This window comes from Panthera pardus, unplaced genomic scaffold, assembly GCF_024362965.1.
Source record: "Panthera pardus isolate Hobbes unplaced genomic scaffold, ASM2436296v1 HiC_scaffold_4, whole genome shotgun sequence".
Lineage (NCBI taxonomy): Eukaryota > Metazoa > Chordata > Mammalia > Carnivora > Felidae > Panthera > Panthera pardus.
Window position 1 is genome coordinate 16848714 of NW_026526969.1, and position 17091 is coordinate 16865804.

General features: G+C 61.5%; 2 protein-coding genes across 6 annotated transcripts in view; one reads left to right on the top strand and one right to left on the bottom strand.

Annotated features, from left to right (window-relative positions):
* The first annotated feature begins 1 nt into the window (after position 1).
* On the top strand, positions 2 to 3810 carry PDIA2 (protein disulfide isomerase family A member 2). 2 transcript variants are annotated; one of them, XM_019437318.2, is made up of 11 exons: positions 2 to 323; positions 1478 to 1684; positions 1764 to 1897; positions 1979 to 2116; positions 2188 to 2304; positions 2388 to 2513; positions 2586 to 2783; positions 2895 to 3015; positions 3096 to 3277; positions 3459 to 3569; positions 3682 to 3810. In XM_019437318.2, the coding sequence occupies exons 1-11, from the start codon at positions 125 to 127 to the stop codon at positions 3724 to 3726; spliced, it is 1578 nt and encodes a 525-aa protein (XP_019292863.2). In that variant the 5' UTR covers positions 2 to 124; the 3' UTR covers positions 3727 to 3810. The 2 variants fall into 2 exon arrangements, with proteins under 2 accessions (XP_019292863.2, XP_019292864.2); XM_019437319.2 differs by lacking the exon at positions 2388 to 2513.
* Positions 3811 to 4106: 296 nt separating this feature from the next.
* The window catches only part of AXIN1 (axin 1), a 62621-nt gene continuing 49636 nt past the window's right edge, over positions 4107 to 17091 (bottom strand). For 2 of the 4 annotated variants that reach the window (XM_053894270.1, XM_053894273.1), the window contains 6 exons: positions 12676 to 13205; positions 11896 to 12066; positions 8840 to 9085; positions 6923 to 7030; positions 5142 to 5309; positions 4107 to 4975 (listed from right to left, as the gene is read on the bottom strand). In XM_053894270.1, coding sequence (XP_053750245.1) covers positions 4849 to 4975; positions 5142 to 5309; positions 6923 to 7030; positions 8840 to 9085; positions 11896 to 12066; positions 12676 to 13205 — 1350 coding nt within the window. In that variant the 3' untranslated portion in view covers positions 4107 to 4848. The remainder of the gene's footprint in view (positions 4976 to 5141; positions 5310 to 6922; positions 7031 to 8839; positions 9086 to 11895; positions 12067 to 12675; positions 13206 to 17091) is intronic. The other 2 variants (XM_053894271.1, XM_019437316.2) reach the window with 1 other exon arrangement.

Genomic DNA, 17091 nt, shown 5'->3' on the forward strand with positions numbered 1-17091 from the left:
CCCCGGGGGTGGGGGGAGCCTCGTGGCCTTATCTTCCTGGGACTAGGACTGGGTGCCACGTGGCAGCTGCTGCTTGGCCCCCGGCCCCCTTATCTGCCCCCCGCCTCGTGGGCCCAGCACTGCCATGGACGGCCAGCTCCTGCTTGTGCTGCTGCTGCTGCTGCTTGGGGCCTCGGGCCCAGAGGGCCAGGGGCCAGGGCCCGGGGAGCCCGAGGAGGAGCCCCCCAAGGAGGAAATCCCTGAGGAGGATGGGATCTTGGTGCTGAGCCGGCGCAACCTGGGCCTGGCCCTGCGGGAGCACCGCACTCTGCTGGTGCAGTTCTGTGAGTGCACCGGGCCGGAGGGCTGGAGGACCCACAGGGGCCCCCCGGGGCGGGGGGGGGGTTCAACTCCCCACCCTGTGTATCCGGGGCTTGTGCACATGAGGGACTTCCCCTGTGGGCACTTGGCCCTCCGCTGTGCTCCTGGGGCTCCATGGAAGGGCACCTGAAGCAAAGCCCTGGGACTGAGCTGGGCCTGGGGGCGTCCAGCCTGAGCAGGAGAGGGTGGGGCTGGGGAGGGAGGGGCAGGTGCAGGGAAGACCCTAGATCACCATCCATCTGCAACTCTTTCTGTGAGGGGCCACATAGCATTCAGGCCTTGCATATTCTGCTATGGATTAGAAAAAGAATAGGGGCGCCTGGGGGGGCTCAGTCGGTTAGGCGTCTGACTTTGGCTCAGGTCATGATCTCACAGTTTGTGAGTTCGAACCCTGCGTGGGGCTCTGTGCTGACAGCTCGGAGCCCGGAGCCTGCTTCGGATTCTGTGTCTCCCCCTCCGCCCCCCCCCAACTTGAGAGTGCACGCGCGCTCTCTCTCTCGCGCTCGCTCTCTCTAAATAAACATTAAATAAATAAACATTAAAGAAGACATGTTTTTAATGTTTATTTATGTTGAGAGAGCAAGCGCGTGAGCAGGAGAGGGGAAGAGAGAGAGGGAGAGAGAGAATCCCAAGCAGGCTTTGCACTGTTACCTCAGAGCCCGATGTGGGGCTCGATCCCATGAATCGTGAGATCATGACCCCAGCCAAATTCAAGAGTCAGACAGCCAACCAACTGAGCCCCCCAGGCTCCCCTCTTCGGTGGATTCTTGCAAAACTTGACACACGTGAAAGTCATTCCTAGATGGCAGGCTTCCGCCAGCAGGCACAGGTGGCCGGGGAGCAGCAGCTGGAGGGTTCTTCTCAAACTCACTGTCAGGGCGGTGCTGGCCGCTGCACGCCCCCCCCCCCCCCCCACCGCCCGCCGCCCCCCCGGTGTGGGACCTTGAGTCTGGCTCTGCTGCAGAGGGTCAGATGGGCCTCCAAAGGATTCGGGAAGCGTGGATAGGAGTGCTCTCTGCCAGACCTGGCTGATCCCAAGGTTCTGGCTGGGAGGGAGCAGGAGCCGAGGCTGGGGCTGTGGAGGCCGGTCGGGGACACTCACGGCCCTGTCCCCCAGATGCCCCATGGTGTGGGCACTGCAAGGCACTGGCCCCCGAATACAGCAAGGCTGCAGCCCTGCTGGCGGCAGAGTCCGCCAAAGCCAGGCTGGCCAAGGTGGACGGGCCTGCAGAGGCAGAGCTGACGGAGGAGTTTGCTGTGACCACATACCCCACGCTCAAGTTCTTCCGCGATGGGAACCGTACACACCCGGAGGAGTACACCGGTAGGGGGAGCAGGCACGAGGGGGGCGGGGCGGGGGCGGGGGCGGGGGGCTGGGCCCGGGCTGAGGGGACTCTTCGCAGGCCCCAGAGAGGCTGAGGGCATCGCTGAATGGCTGAGGCGGCGGGCGGGGCCCAGTGCCACCCGGCTGGAGGACGAGGACGGTGCCCAGGCACTGATTGACGGCCGGGACGTCGTGGTCATTGGCTTCTTCCAGGTGAGCTGGTGGTACTGGGGTCCAGGCCATGGGAGCAGGGCCCGAGGTGCCAGCTGACCTCACAGGCTTGGGGCTCCTCAGGACCTGCAGGACGAGGACGTGGCTACCTTCCTGGCCCTGGCCCAGGATGCCCTGGACATGACCTTTGGCCTCACTGACCAGCCAAAGCTCTTTCAGAAGTTTGGCCTCACCAAGGACACCGTGGTGCTCTTCAAGAAGGTGGGTCAGGGCCAAGGTGGGGGTCGGGGCTCGGGGCCGTGGCTCCTGCTGACCCCCGCTGAGTCGTCCAGTTTGACGAGGGCCGGGCAGACTTCCCAGTGGACGAAGAGCTGGGCCTGGATCAGGGCGACCTGTCGCACTTCCTCCTCACGCACAGCATGCGTCTGGTCACGGAATTCAACAGCCAGGTGAGGTGGACTGTAGGTGCGTTTGCAGGGGTGGGGTCGCGTCCAGGGGAGCCAGCCCCCACGAGCGCGGTTTGCCCTTGCAGACATCGCCTAAGATCTTTTCGGCCGGGATCCTCAACCACCTGCTGCTGTTTGTCAACCAGACACTGGCCTCCCACCGGGAGCTGCTGGCTGGCTTCGGGGAGGCAGCTCCCCCATTCCGGGGGCAGGTACCGGCTGGGACGGGGGGGAGGCAGGGTGGTGGGGATGCGGGCTGACCGGCACCGACGCCCTGCCGGCAGGTGCTGTTCGTGGTCGTGGACGTCGGTGCCGACAACGGCCACGTGCTGCGGTATTTCGGCCTCAAGGCTGAGGAGGCCCCCACCCTGCGCTTCATCAACATGGAGACCACCAAGAAGTACGCGCCTGCACACGGGGGGCCGCTCACCGCAGCCTCCGTCACCGCCTTCTGCCACGCGGTCCTTGGCGGCGAGGTCAAGGTCTGCTGCCGAACTGCCCACCCGGGAAAAGGGAGGGGGGGGGGGGGCGGGAGGGGAGCAGCAGTGCCCAGGAGAGCCCCCCAGTGAAGCACCCGGCCTGGTCTCCCCCAGCCCTACCTCCTGAGCCAGGAGCTGCCCCCTGACTGGGATCAGCGGCCGGTCAAGACCCTCGTGGGCAAGAATTTTGAGCAGGTGGCTTTCGACGAAACCAAGAATGTGTTCATCAAGTTTTGTGAGTGTAGCGGGCCACGGGTGGTGGGCGGCGGGCAGGTGGGGGCCTCTGCCGGCTGTGCCAACGCCCCGCTGTCCTAGACGCCCCTTGGTGCACCCACTGCAAGGAGATGGCTGCGGCCTGGGAGGCCCTGGCCGACAAGTACAAGGACCACGAGGACATCATCATTGCGGAACTGGACGCCACGGCCAACGAGCTGGAGGCTTTCCCTGTGCACGGCTTCCCTACCCTCAAGTTCTTCCCCGCGGGGCCGGGTCGCAAGGTGAGGTAGGGCAAGAGACGCCGTCTTCCTCGGTCTGCGGCTTGGTCCGCACCTTCCTCGGGCCTTGGCCATGGCCAAGAGACAGGGCAGGGCCTCCGGCGGCAGGGCCTGGGAGGATGTGGCCAGGGTGCAGGGCCGGGTGAGGCGTGTTCTCTCTCCAGCGCCTCGTGTCCCTCCTTAGGTGATTGAATACAAAAGCACCAGGGACCTGGAGACCTTCTCCAAGTTCCTGGACAGCGGGGGTGAGCTGCCCGCAGAGGAGCCCGCAGAGGAGCCCGCAGCCCCCTTCCCGGTGGGTGCCTCTTTCCCAAGGTTCCCAGTCTCTGGACGTGGCAGTGAGGGTGCCAGGGGCTGGGGTGAGTCGAGGGCACAGCTTCTAGCCGGGGCTCTGTGACCCTTTCCAGGAGACCCCAGCCAATTCCACCACGGAGCCCAAAGAGGAGCTGTAGTCGCCCCCCCAACATCACCGTCTGGTGCCCCCACACCAGATGGTTCACTGAGGAGCCAGTGAATAAAGAGCTTTTGACCCTGCACTGTGTGTGTGGTTCCTGAGCACGGCCGGCCCCCCGGCCCCCCGGCCCCCCAAGAACCTCCTGGGCCCGTTCCGTCTTGAATGTGTCCTAGCCCTTGTCCCCAGCCCTTCTGGGTGGGTCTCTGACCCAGATCTGGGTCTGGGAACCCACCCTCTCCAGAGCTGTCCGTGTGCCTCCACCGGACGGACACCCCCCCCACACACAGGGGACCCTCAGAGGCCTGAAGTGCCGTGGTGGACGATGGCAAGCAGGCCGCCAGGCTCCACCCACAGAAAACAGGTGTCTCCGTCGCCGGAGAAGGTTCAAAAATGATTTTATTCCATTATTATCCAAGTACCTTTGAAAAGATAATTGTACAAGTCAGCGCATGAAAAATGGGCTGGGGCAGCCCCCTCCACCCCGCTGGCCCTGGCCTGAGAAATGTACATATTTACACGGGCCCTTAAAGGGGAGGTGGGGGCGGGGGGGGGGGGCCCGGGACCCGCTGAGCCCGCGCTCTGGAAACGGAGGGTGGAGGAGGGAGAGCGCTCCGGGCTCCGGCGCCGGATCCACACAGTGGCAGGCAAGAGACAAGCTGTGTTGAAGGCACTCGGTGACACGTACAATTTACAGAGGCCCCCGCGGGGCCCCCGGCCCCCCAGGCCCGGGGCAGGGCGCGGCGGACGAGTCCCAGGGGGAGGGGCGGAGCCTGCAGAGTGAGCGCGGGGCGAGGAGCGGGCGGGCCTGCCCACGCTCAGCAGCAGGGCGACACGGAGGCGGTCGAGGCGGCCCCGGGGCGGGCTCCCCGCCCAGGCGGACCGAGTATTGCTGAGGAGTGGACCGCGCACCCTCCTCGTCAGCTGCAGGACGGAGGCCCGTGGGACCCGCAGAGGGACCCCTGCCCGTCCGGACACAGCTGGCCCGAAGAGGCGGGTGGCCTTCTGCCAGTAGTTGTGTTGTCTGCATACACGCCAAGCGGGTGACCCACAGGACCCTCGGAGGCCACGCTGGCCCCTGCCTGACGAGGGCCCAACCCGGCGCGGAGGCCCGGCTGGCGGCTCAGTCCACCTTCTCCACCTTGCCGATGATCTTCTCCTCAAAGACCGGCAGGACGGTCTCATCTTCCCGAACCTCCTCAAACACCACGCCGCAGTCGAACTCGTCGCTCACCTTCTTAAAGTAGTATCTGGAGGACGCGGGCCAGAGGCGGTGAGAGGAGGCGAGGGCCTCGTCCCCTCCTCTGCTGGCCCTGCGGCCTCATCTCCCCCCCCGGGCACACAGACGCCGCAGGGCCCCGGCCGCCAACACGTGTGCTGCCCACCACAGGGTCCCCCGCGCCGCCCGGCCCTCACCTGTAGTTGCCCTTCCTCGTCAGCAGCTCCTTGAACTGGCCCAGAGTGACGGCTCGGCCCCGCACCAGGGTCCGGTACGGGATGGGCTCCCCGCAGAAGTAATAGGCCACCACGATGCTGTCACACGGCTGGGCGCTCCCACTGCCCGCCTTCCTCTGCGACTTCGACCTGGGGGCAGAGGCACAGCGGTGACCGCTGGGCTCGGGGTCACACAGGACACACCCCAAAGGGCTTCGGGCCCCCTACAAACAGGGGATAAGGACTAGAGAGGATGAGCCGGCCTGGCCGTGTGCAAAACACCACGAGTGCGAAAGCCCGGCTACCCCTCACCCGCAGCGCCCTGTGGCCTCGCTCCGTGTGGGGCCTCAACCAGAGGCTCCGGTCCGGCCACACTCTCCGAAATCTACAGCATGGATGCCAGCTCATCGCCACTCGTGCCCGTGGCCTCCAGCCTCCCTGTGTCCTGAGCTGGCTGGAGCACGTCACCTCCTACCCAGACCACACGAACGTGGCTTCTCAGGGCCAGAACCCATGGTGGATTCCACCGCGAGGCGTGGGGAAAAACGCCTAGGTTACTGGAAAAAACGCAGCCCCCACCTCTAGGCTGGGCTATGCTACCTGTACCTTAGGAGAGGCCTGAAGCCCTAAAGCTTCAGAAACTCTGAAGGCCAGAGGCTGGGCGAATGGCACCGTGCATGGGTCTGGAAACGAACCTGCCCACCCCCCTGCCCCCCGCAGACAGCTGGTCTGAAGAGCAGAGGCAGTGGCCGGCCAGATTTGCAGGGAGGGGCGTGAGGCCGGCACGGTCTCCTGGCCGGGACCACTCCGAAGGGCCATCTGTCCTGATGGGTGATGAGACCGCACAGGCAGCGCGCCCTCCGTCCCGTAGCGGTCCCCGTCCCTGTGACCGCCCCGGAGCTGCCCAGGTGTGCTCGGACACAGCCCCTGGCCCCCGCCAGCCGCCCTGCCAGGAGCGGGTGCAGCGTCATGTCAGGAAGGCCTCCTGAGCTCACAACGGGACCCCCCGTCTCCCTGGTGCTCCGGGGGACAGAGGGGGCGGTTCCTTGGGCCAGCTGGCCGTCTGCTGCTCAAGCCGGGCTCCTGGGCGCCTGCTTTCCTTCCCTGAGTGCTGCAACCTAACACGGCGGCCAGGGTCCTCTGCGGAAGGGATGCAGGGCCCCTCCCCGCCCAGAGACCACCCTCGAGGAGTGGCCTGGTGGGGAAGCTCTGAGTCACTCAGGCATCCGGCTGGACGTGACGAGCCGCTGTGTGGGGTGAGGTGGGGGACCCCGTTTCTGCCCCGTTCCGAGCGGAGGCACGGGGGTTGGGTGGCCGGCACCGTCTACATGCGGGCCCCAATACCCGCCTGCGCCACGCCCGCCTGGGGAGCGGACACGCCAAGCGCCCGCTCCCACGTTCCACGCAAGAACAGAGCTAGACAGACTCCGTGCGCTCACGGCACCCGGACACACACGCCCGCGGTGCTGGGCCAGGAGGGGCAGCACCAGCCGCAGACCGCCGAGCCCCAACGCCCGGCCGGGAAGCTCAGGAGAGTAAAGGCGGGTGGGCACACGGGGCCGGAGCGGAGGCAGCAGGTCAGAGCTCCCTCCCTGGCCCGGTGGCCACGTGTCACACAGGACGGCCCACGTCTCCTCTGACAGAGACCGGAAGCTTGAGGCCGGCTCCAGCTCTTCCGGCGCGACGCCCCAGATCCTGGGAACAGCGGCTCCCCCGCGGCAGGCGGGGTAAGCGGTACCGAGACCCTCGGGGGGCGCACGTACTCTGTCTCCGAGAGCTCCAAGTCGGACACGGCTGGCACCACGCTCAGCACAGGTGTGCACGCTGGCCTGACACAGGAGCGCCCCCGCTGGATGACCTCCTGCACATACCTAGGGAACAACCACGGCGGTGAGCTGCACGTGCTGGGGTCGGGCCTCCGCCAAGGCTCCGACGTGACAGTGGGGCCACAGACAGGCAGACGGAGCAGGGGCCCCGGGGAGGGTCCGTCACCGCCGAACCAGGCTCCCACCGTGCGGGGCGGACAAAACACCACACCACACCACACGACGGGGGCTTCCAGGGCTCCGTCGGGGCCGGTCAGGAAACGCGAGGCTCCAGTTAATCCAGAGTTCCTGGACTCCTCGGCGGGTGACACTCCGGGGAACCACCGACCCGTCCTCCACACCGAGAAGAGCCTTCGGGGACGGCCTGGCTCCGGCCTCGTCCGCGCACTCGTCCTTGTCCGCGCCCTGCTGCTGCTCCATCCCGAGCAGCTTTCCCAACAGCTGTCCGCCCCGGACGCGATGTTGTGCAGCCCTGACGGTGACTTCTCTTCCGCCAGCCGGGGCGGGGTGGGGGTGGGTCACCCCACAAGGAACTCGGACCTCCATCCGTGTCTGCAGTCGCTTACAAAAGGCCCACGTTCTGGACCGGCGACAAATGGAGACGCCGGAGCCGGTGGCCAAAACCCTGTCAGGAGCCTCAAGGCCCAAATACAGATTCCCAAGAGGCTTGTGCGTGTCTCTGGCCGGCACGAGCACACGCAGGGCCTGCCGGGTGCTGCCGAGAAGAGCAGACGTGAGCCCCACACCCCCAGTGCGTGGCAAGGACGACGTTCCCAGGCTCTGTGCAGCAGGGAAGACCTCCTACCCATATGCCCCGGCCCCTTCCCCGCCGGCCCCTCTGCCGCCCTGTCCGCCTCCAGGTCACAGGCCCTGTCAGACGAAGCAGCATCCGCAGCACCGAGCCGGCTCTCTGGTTCTATGTTGACAGGGTCACAGGGTGTGAGACAGGTGGCCATAAACGTGGTCACACTCAATGACCAGAGGACGCAGTCAGGCTCCTGGTTCTGCCCGATAAGACAGGCACCAGGGACGGTCTGCATCCTGACACCAGCCTCCCAAGAGCTGGACGGCCCCCCACACAGTGAGGTCCCCAGGAAAGATGTCCAGTGACCATGACTGGGCAAGGGGCGCTGGCAACGTCCAAGAACAGGGCCACCGTGTGACCATGCTCCGGGGCCTCGGTGGGAAATGCAGATTTCCTGGTTCTGTCTGGGAATTCCAACGCGCTGGTACATTCGGGGAAAAGTGACCTCAAGGCCCAGCAGAAAGGGCAGGGGAAGGCACATTCTGGCCTGGAGAGAAGACCGCCAACCACAAAGGGGTTCTCCCTAGGGTGAGCGGCAGGGGGTGGGGAGCCGCATTGGCCTGAGGCTGCGTCAGCAGTGGGCGGGGCCTCTCTGGCCCTCAAGGCCCACGAGGGCATGGCGCTGGGGACAATGGGGCTTGGGGTCCCTTGCAGAGAAGACTGTACCTCTACGCGTACTTCAGCAACGTTCACCGTCCCACCTGTGCGTGGCACCGTTTATGGCTCCCCGCCCAAGGACCCCCCAGGACCCCCACTCTGTAGCGTGCACAGCGGCCAGGGGGATCCTGACCGTAGTGTCTAGCGAGTCCGTGGAGCCCCGGGGCGAGTGCACACTCACAGAGGGGAGACGGCTCCCTCTCTACCCCAGGAGGACCCTCCCAGCCCCTTGTCACACAGCAAGGCCACGTGCCGTGCCCCGGGTGGCGCTCAGTGAAAGAAGAAACCAGGACTGCTGGGGGGTGCCCAGGCCTCGGGGGGCTACAGCCCCAAAGCAGTGCCAAGGCAGCCCTGACTGGGGGTGTGGCCTGCCCTCCCCGCTGTCCCCCTACCTCTGCTTTGAGGGTAATTTGCTGGCTCTCTTCTCTTCCTCCTCCAGGCGCCTGCGGGCCTCCTCCAGCTGGGTCAGAGGGTTGGGGGCTGGGTTGGGTGGCATGGTGGGGTCTTGAACGAAGAGGTGAGAGGGCTGGACGGAGTTGCGAAGCTGAGCGCTGACCCAAGGGTGCACGGCCCCGGGACGCTCCACGGACAAGGGCCTGGGGCTCTCATGCACCTGCTGCTTCTTGGCACCAGAAGACCTTTGGGAGCAAAAGAACGAGTGTGGCAGCATCTGGAACCCTGGCCACAGGTGGGACCAGTGGAGGCCACCAGGGGCACACCTGCCACCCCTCCCACCACACCACATGACACCGTGGTCCTCCGCTGCACGCTCCTTTTGTAACTCATTTTTATTTATTTATTATTTTTTTTAAGTTTTTTTTTTTTTTTTTTTTTTTTAACATTTATTCATCTCAGCGAGACAGAGCACAAGCAGGGGAGGGGCAGAGAGAGAGGGAGACACAGAATCCCAAGCAGGCTCCAGGCTCTGAGCTGTCAACACAGAGCCCAATGCGGGGCTTGAACTCACAAACTGTGAGATCATGACCTGAGCCCAAGTTGGACGCTTGGCTGAGTCACCCAGGTGCCCCTGTAACTCATTTTTGAAGAATTGTTTAAAGGTTGTTTATTTTCAGAAAGTGTGAGTGGAGGAGGAGCAGAGAGAGAGGGAGACACAGAATCCGAGGCAGGCCCCAGGCTCTGAGCTGTCAGCACAGAGCCTGACACGGGGCTTGAACTCTCAGACCGCAAGATCACGACCTGAGCTGAAATCGGATGCTTCACCGACTGAGTCACCCAGGTGCCCCTTTTGTAACTAATTTTTAACAACTTTACTGAACTATGTCATACCTTATATAAAAACTTAAAAAAAAAAAAACTTTTCACTGTTTTTAAAAAACATTTTAGTATCAAAATAAATGCTCTTTGTGAGAAAGCTGAACCATATAGGAAATTCCAAAGTAAAAACAATCTAAAAATCTTAATTTAGAAGTACCTACTCTCATTATATTGGTATATTCTCCTTCCCATTAAAAACAATCAGCGTGGGGCACCTGGGTGGCGCAGTCGGTTAAGCGTCCGACTTCAGCCAGGTCACGATCTCGCGGTCTGTGAGTTCGAGCCCCGCGTCAGGCTCTGGGCTGATGGCTTGGAGCCTGGAGCCTGTTTCCGATTCTGCGTCTCCCTCTCTCTCTGCCCCTCCCCCGTTCATGCTCTGTCTCTCTCTGTCCCAAAAATAAAATAAAAAACGTTGAAAAAAAAAAATTAAAAAAAAAAAAAACAATCAGCGTAACTCTAAACATACAATTTTTCATTTTTTCAAATGTTTCCCCCATGGGATCACACACCTCTCTCTGCCTTCATTACCCGACACAAAACGCTCTAGAGCTGTGCAGTACGCCTTTGCTGCACGGCTGAATTATACCGAAAACATCAGCCTCTCTTAGCCTTGGCTGGAGCCCTTGGAAAGGGGGGCTTTAGCATCAGGAGGGAACCCTGGAAGAGGGCCCCCAGGCTCAGTGCCCTCGCAGTCCCGGAACTGCCCCAGGAAAGATGGCATCTCCCTCCTAAAGAACCCACGGGGCCAGCCACAGGGAGACCTTGGCTCTGGAGCCCATCCCCAGCCTCTCCTTGCCCCCCACCTCCCCGCCCCACACCCACCTCCCATCTCCTGGCCCCCCCACGTCCTCCCTCTCTCGCTGCCCCATGCCTCCACCCCCCCCGCCTACCTGTTGTATGATGCAAGAGCAACAAAGACAGAGGCACACTGTCCCCCAACTCCAGGGAGGCCAGGGAGACCTGGCAGGAATACTGAAATGCCACCATTTAAAATGGCCCATCCTGACATCAAGCACCTTCCAACCTGAGACTGTTTCCAGATGGGCCTTTTATTCTTCCACCACAGAAACCATCTGGTGCGGGAGGAACGGCCAGAACAGAGCCATTCCTCGTGGAAACCCGAAAAGGAAATCCAGAGAAACCCAACCAAAGCAGGAGAGGGGCTCTGGAAAGACCCCTCACCCAGGACAGGTTCTGTGACCGCAAAGGTGTCCGAACACTGGCGGGAGCCTTGTTCCCACAGTCACGTGGAGACCAGACACAGGGACCCACGGGTGGAGAGTCCCACGTCTCTGCTCAGGATGGGCTGGCTGGCAGGTGGTTACCCACTTCTCCCTTTCTCCCCCCCCCCACCCCAAGCCACACACGTGCACTCTACCGTCCCCAACCATATCCAAAACAGACAGTCAGGGAAGCAGGAGACTGAGGAAGGAGGGGTGGCCAGCCCACCCACGGGCACCAGCCCCACGGCCCAGACAGCTGGTCTGGGGGTAAGGCGTGCAGTCCGGGCCAGCCCCAGTCCCCCATGGTCCCCCCAAAATGGACGGACCCACGCGAGGCAGCAATGGCACGTCTGGGGTCCTGGCTCCACACCCTCCAGAGCAGCCTCCGGCTCTGTGGGGCCAGTACAGAGTTCGGAGGGTACAGACGCCACCGACGGCTGGGGGGTGACCAGGTGCGATCAGAGAAGACTTGTCCTGCGCGGTCTGTCTGGAGTGGCGTCCAGGTACCTGCCTAACTGCCCCGGTAACTTAGGTCGCTGTCGTGTGGAGGCGTCAGCCACCCAGAAAGCAGCTCGTGAGGGCAGCTGTGTGAAAGCGGGGCCCCCCTTGGCGGGCTGGGCACAGCAAGAGGAGATCAGGCAGAAACGTGGTGACTTGAGAACGAGCTCAGCAGCGGACACTCCTGCCCAGGACACCGAAGCTGTGTCAGGACCCCAAGGCCGGCACAGGGCCCCACTCGGGGCAGGTGTCAGCGAGCTCACACGGCCACGGCCACGGGGTATAAGGACAGCTGGGTGGGGCCAGGCTGCAGCTTCAAAGACCCTGGCGGAACTGTGCTGTAGGCTCGTCAATTAGTGCTACACGCTGGTGCCCGCGCCACCCAGGACGCCGGGCACCTTTTACCCGTGGCTTGCGTGGCCACACCCACCCGGGACGCTGGCGCCTCTCACCCGTGGCCAGCCTTGCGGTGCCGGCTGATCTCCTTCTCCCCCTCGATGATCCACTGCATGATCTTTTGGTTCTTCTCCGCGTCTTCCGAGGGGCCAGGCACCTCGGCTCCCGCGCTCTTCCCTGACTCCGCCTTCTTGGCGTTTCTTCTGGAGGCAGTGCCAGACTTCCCGCTACAAAAGCAAGGGGCCGGGAGTCACCGGCTGCCTTTACTTTGTGGCCTGTTGCCGGAAAGCGGCTACCTGAACGTGGTGACTTTGACAGAGCTGTGTGTCCTCGCGGGCTCCGCCCCAACGCCAGGGGGTTCTCTGAGGTTAGTCTGGTGGGGAGCGCAAGGCGTCCAGGCAGCACCAGCTGGGAGGGCAGGAGCACCTGTCCTTCGCCCTCCCAGCCCCGCCACCCACCTGGTGGCAGCAGCACCGGGACCCAGTCACCCCTCACCCAGACGCCTCCCCCGAAACAGGTACCTCTCTATCCATGCACCCTTCAAGGCCAGAGCCCTGGATGGCCCGGGACCCCAGGCAGGACCAGGCACTCATGCTGGGCGCTGGGGCCCTCTGGCCACCACATGCCCGCAGTCTGTGCAGGCAACCCCGGCTGGACGACTTTTAAAGGGGAACTGTGGCCCAGAAAACTGAACAGAACCCTCAGGAGACACAGCCTCTCACTGTGACCCCTTCCTCCCCGGGAAGGCGCACGTGGCCCTTACTGATACAGGCTCAGGGATGAAGAAACCACAGCCCCGATCCCAAAGCAAGGCCCAGGCTGTCACAGACACTCACCTGTAGGCCAGGCTGTCGCTGGCATTGGGGGTGGTGCCCACGCTCTCTGAGTGGCTACGGGGCTTGGCTGTGTGGCCGTGCAGCTCCGGGACCCAAGAGAAGCTGCCCGGGACACGGCGGGTGGCCTCAGCTTCGGCCTGCTCCTTGGGCCTGGCCACCCCGTGGTGACTGTGGTGGTGGCCGTGCCTGTGCAGGTGAGGGCCGGATGCGTCCAGCTTCACCCCGGACTTAGGTGCGTGCTTACTGTGCCCAGGAGGCACGCCCCCTAGGACCCCCACAATCTTGGGCACGTGCCCGCTGTCAGGGGAACGGTGGCCGGGCCCCGGCGACTGACAGCCCGGCGTCCTCATGACCCGCTGCACGTGCTCATCCAGGATGCTCTCAGGGTTCTCCTCGTGCGCGTCCCGCAGACCCACGCAGCCCACGTCTGCATAGCGGGGCGGGAAGTGGTGCCAGGCTGTGGCCAAAGGCAGCTTATGAGTGGCCCCCGGGGGACCAGAGGGCATGTCACCATCCTCACCTTCTTCCTCCTGCAGGACAAGGTCACGAGTCACCTCTTGGCACCGGCCGAGTCACAGAAACCTCGCCCTCGTGGAAACAAAGAAATAGGCCCGCAGCGCTCCATCTCGGGGGCAGGAAGCACTGAGCCCAGGATGAGCAGGCCAGGTGAGGCGCTGGGTACTGGGGCGCGTGAGAGAGTGAGCACGCCCACCACGCACCAGGAGCTCAAGGACCACAACGCCCACCCAATCCCGCCCACTGAGAAACCTCCAGAGGGACTTAGTTCTTTTACGCTTCTCAATAAAGATATTTTTACTTCTTCAGTTGATTTTCCTAGTTCTCAATTTTATTTCCATGTTTTCCATTATATTTTCTTTTGTTTGCTTTTAAAGTTTATTTATTTATTTTGGGGGGGGAGGGGCAGGGAGAGAGAGAGAGACACAGAATCCTAAGCAGGCTCCACTCTGTCAGCAGAGCCTGATGTGGGGCCCAAACTCACAAACCGGGAGATCATCACCTGAGTCGAGATAAAGAGTCAGACGCTTAACCGACTGTGCAACCTGATCGTCCCTTTCCCATTGTATTTTCAAAGGGAATATGCCCTTGTACAGAAGAGCTCGTTTTCTGCTTAATTGCTCTGCTCTGTGATTCTGGGTCAACCGTCACACTAAATCCAGTTGGGTTTCTCTGGAGTCTCTGGCAGCCAACGGGACCCTATCTGTAAATATAACATCTGACCAGCCAAATCTTGTATTTATTTTCTCATCTCACTGAATTGTGCAAACCAGAATAACGGTGAGTACATCCGGTAGTGACCAGAAAGGATGGGACAGCTACCCCTGTACTGTACCAGAAACAAATCTAACAAAATCCACAAGAAACTTTTCACTTATGGGAAAGCGTCTCCATGTCACCAGGACAGGCGGTCAGCTGCAGACACCAGTCCACGCTCAGGTCGCAGGTGGCACGGAGCAGGACAGAGGGCAGGCGCATGGCTGCGGGGAGGGTGAACACGCCCCTCTCGGGCACACTGGGGCCCTGGGCTCCCCACCCCACGTCCCATCCCGGACCCCCCACTCTGCCCTCGACGGACACTGACCCCTACGGTTAAGGAAGAGGGGCTCTTGCAGTCCCCAGGGGGCGGCACGGGGTGGTGACGGACAGCTTGGGCTGAGAGCCAGCTTGTCTCGGTGGCTCTGCACATGTAGGAAATCGGTTTTACGGTTTTGAAATGTTACAGGTTTACCAAACTGTCTAGCTAAGAATTTTCACTTTCTTCTTTGTTATTTTCCGAATTTTACAACAAAACTCCTATTTAAAAATTTGTAGTTATTCTTCTTTTAAAAAAAACTATAGTTTATGGCATATTTACACGAGCCTTATTCTGTAAAATCATACAAGACAGGGACTCTCACGTCCATGCGGATTCCCTGCACATATGTGATTAAAATTTCTCCTGTTTTGTTTTTAAACACACAGGGCATCCGATGGAACTGCACAGCCAGCTGTGGGGCAGCGAGCCCCCCAGGGTCCGAGGGAAGCCTATGGGGACAGAGTGGCTACAGGCCAGAGACTGACACGGAGCCCGGCAATCCTGTCCAGACGCCACCGCGGGCCTGCCGATTCGTTCCCGAATCGATACCCAGGAAATACAAGGGGCTACTCGTTGGAACATCTTGTGTTAAGTCACAGGCACTGGGGAACCTCTGTGGCCAGGCCCAGCCCCCCCGTGACAGCTCCTGGGAGATCCAGGCACAACCGCACGCCCCCAACGGGGAGGCCGCAGAGAACAGGAGACTAAGACTCAGACATGAGAAAAATACACCGAATACCGATGGCTGTTAAAACGCCCGTCCCGCACAGTGACCTGCAGGGCCACGGGCACACGGAGCCACGAGGACAAACTTGACACAGTTACCACAGCTGGGTTCTACGGCAAGACGGATTGAAAGTCTCCTTCCTTAAACTTCTTTCACAAACCACAGGGTGCTTTTACTTCGTGAGCGTACTCAGGAGGCACTGATGGAGGTGTGCTTGGGCCGCGGATGCGCCACGGTGCCAGCCCCGCAACGGCACGCGAACCAGGGCTTGGCTCCTGTAAAAGCCGCCGTGCCTCACGGCAACTCTGTGTCCAACACTGATTTCTCAAAGGTTACGTGACAGGCTACGCCCTGACAGTCCCTTCACTCACGGAGGCCTCTGCTGGACCCTGACGGGGAAGGTGGCCTCCATGGATGCCCACTGAACGTCCGCCCCCACCCTCACTGCAACCCAGACTGGCAAACAGGCAGCAGGTCAGCACACGCCCGGCGCCCAGGCCAGCACTGCGCTGCCTACATGGCAGTCACCGGGTCACTATGAGGGAGGGAGACAAGAAGATGCCGGTAAGAAAAACCTAGTGCCCCTGCACAGGTGCTTAAAAATACTTTCATAGGGGCGCCTGGGTGGCTCAGTCAGTTGAGCGGCCGTCTTCGGCTCAGGTCATGATCTCTCGGTCCGTGAGTTCAAGCCCCATGCCGGGCTCTGTGCTGACAGCTCGGAGCCTAGAGCCTGCTTCTGTTTCTGTATCTCCCTCTCTCTCTGCCCCTCCCCCATTCACGCTCTGTCTCTCTCTGCCTTTCAAAAACGAATAAATGTTAAAAAAAAACAAACCAAAAACTTTCATGCGGGCTCCCTCTCGGAGAGCACGCCATCTGGCCATTCACCTCAGTGACCACCCCAGCCTTCCTGGTGCCCACCGCGAACCCCAGGTTTTGAAACGCTATTCAAAATCTGAAAAATGTGGGGGGTGGGCTGGCCCCTCATTTCAAACCTGGGTGTCATATGAGGGGGCTCCGGAACCCTGGACGGCAAGGGCACGGCACCGTGTGTGACGCATGGAGGGCAGGACAGGAAACCGCCAGGTGTGACTGTGGCTGGGCCCCACGACTACCCTTACGATGGCATCTCCAGACTTCAGGTGCACATGACTCACCGGGGGAACACGGAAGGCGAGACAGCAGGCCCCTCCTGGGGGTTCGGACAGAGTCTGAGCAGGGCTCAGGTCCGTGTTGTAAATGAGTATCAGGTGATCAGGTAGAGAAACAATTCCTTCAAGAACAATCCTGTTTTGGGTGTGTTTTTCTTTGTGTTGTGTTTTGAGAGAGAGAGAGAGAAAGAAAGAGAGAGAGCAAGCCTGCAAGAGGGGCAGAGAGAGAGGGGAAGAGAGAATCCCACCAGGCTCCACGCTCAGCACAGGGTCCTACATGGGGCTCAATCCCATGACCCTAGGATCATGACCTGAGCCAAAATCAAGAGTCGGATGCTGTACCAACCGATGCGCCAGGCACCCCTACAACAGTCATGGTTTGGGTTTCAGGCATCGGGCATGAGGTATTGAGGAAAAAAATGCAAGACGCCACTTGTTGGAGACTGTTTTTCCTTTTTCTTTTTTTTAAAGCAAACTCCACACCCAACGTGGGGTTTGAACTCACAACCCTGAGAGGAAGAGTCGTACGCTCCACCGACCGAGCCGGCCGGGTGCTGCCAGTGGTGACCTTTCTTAGTTTCAGAAGGAGATTCCTACCTGCTGGAGAAAAGCAAAGGCCTGTCTCCAGCGACACAGTGGCGCCTGGCTCCGGGAGCACGGGGCACTGGGGCCTCGGGGACACACAGAACCTGATGAGGTGTGAAGAGCACGGGGAAGGCCGTGCTCAAGGGACGTCTGTCATCAACATCTCAGGACGGAAACCCGAGCACACGTGGGAATGAGTCTTGCAAGATGACGCCCACAGGCCACATAAGCCCCATGTCTCTTTGACAGCTACAGGCCGAGAAGTATCAGAGCAGGTAAGTCACAAACCACACGTAACTGTCCCAGCACTCCACGTTCTTCCCGGCAAGGCCACGGGGCAGAAAACAAGGCACAGGAGCCTA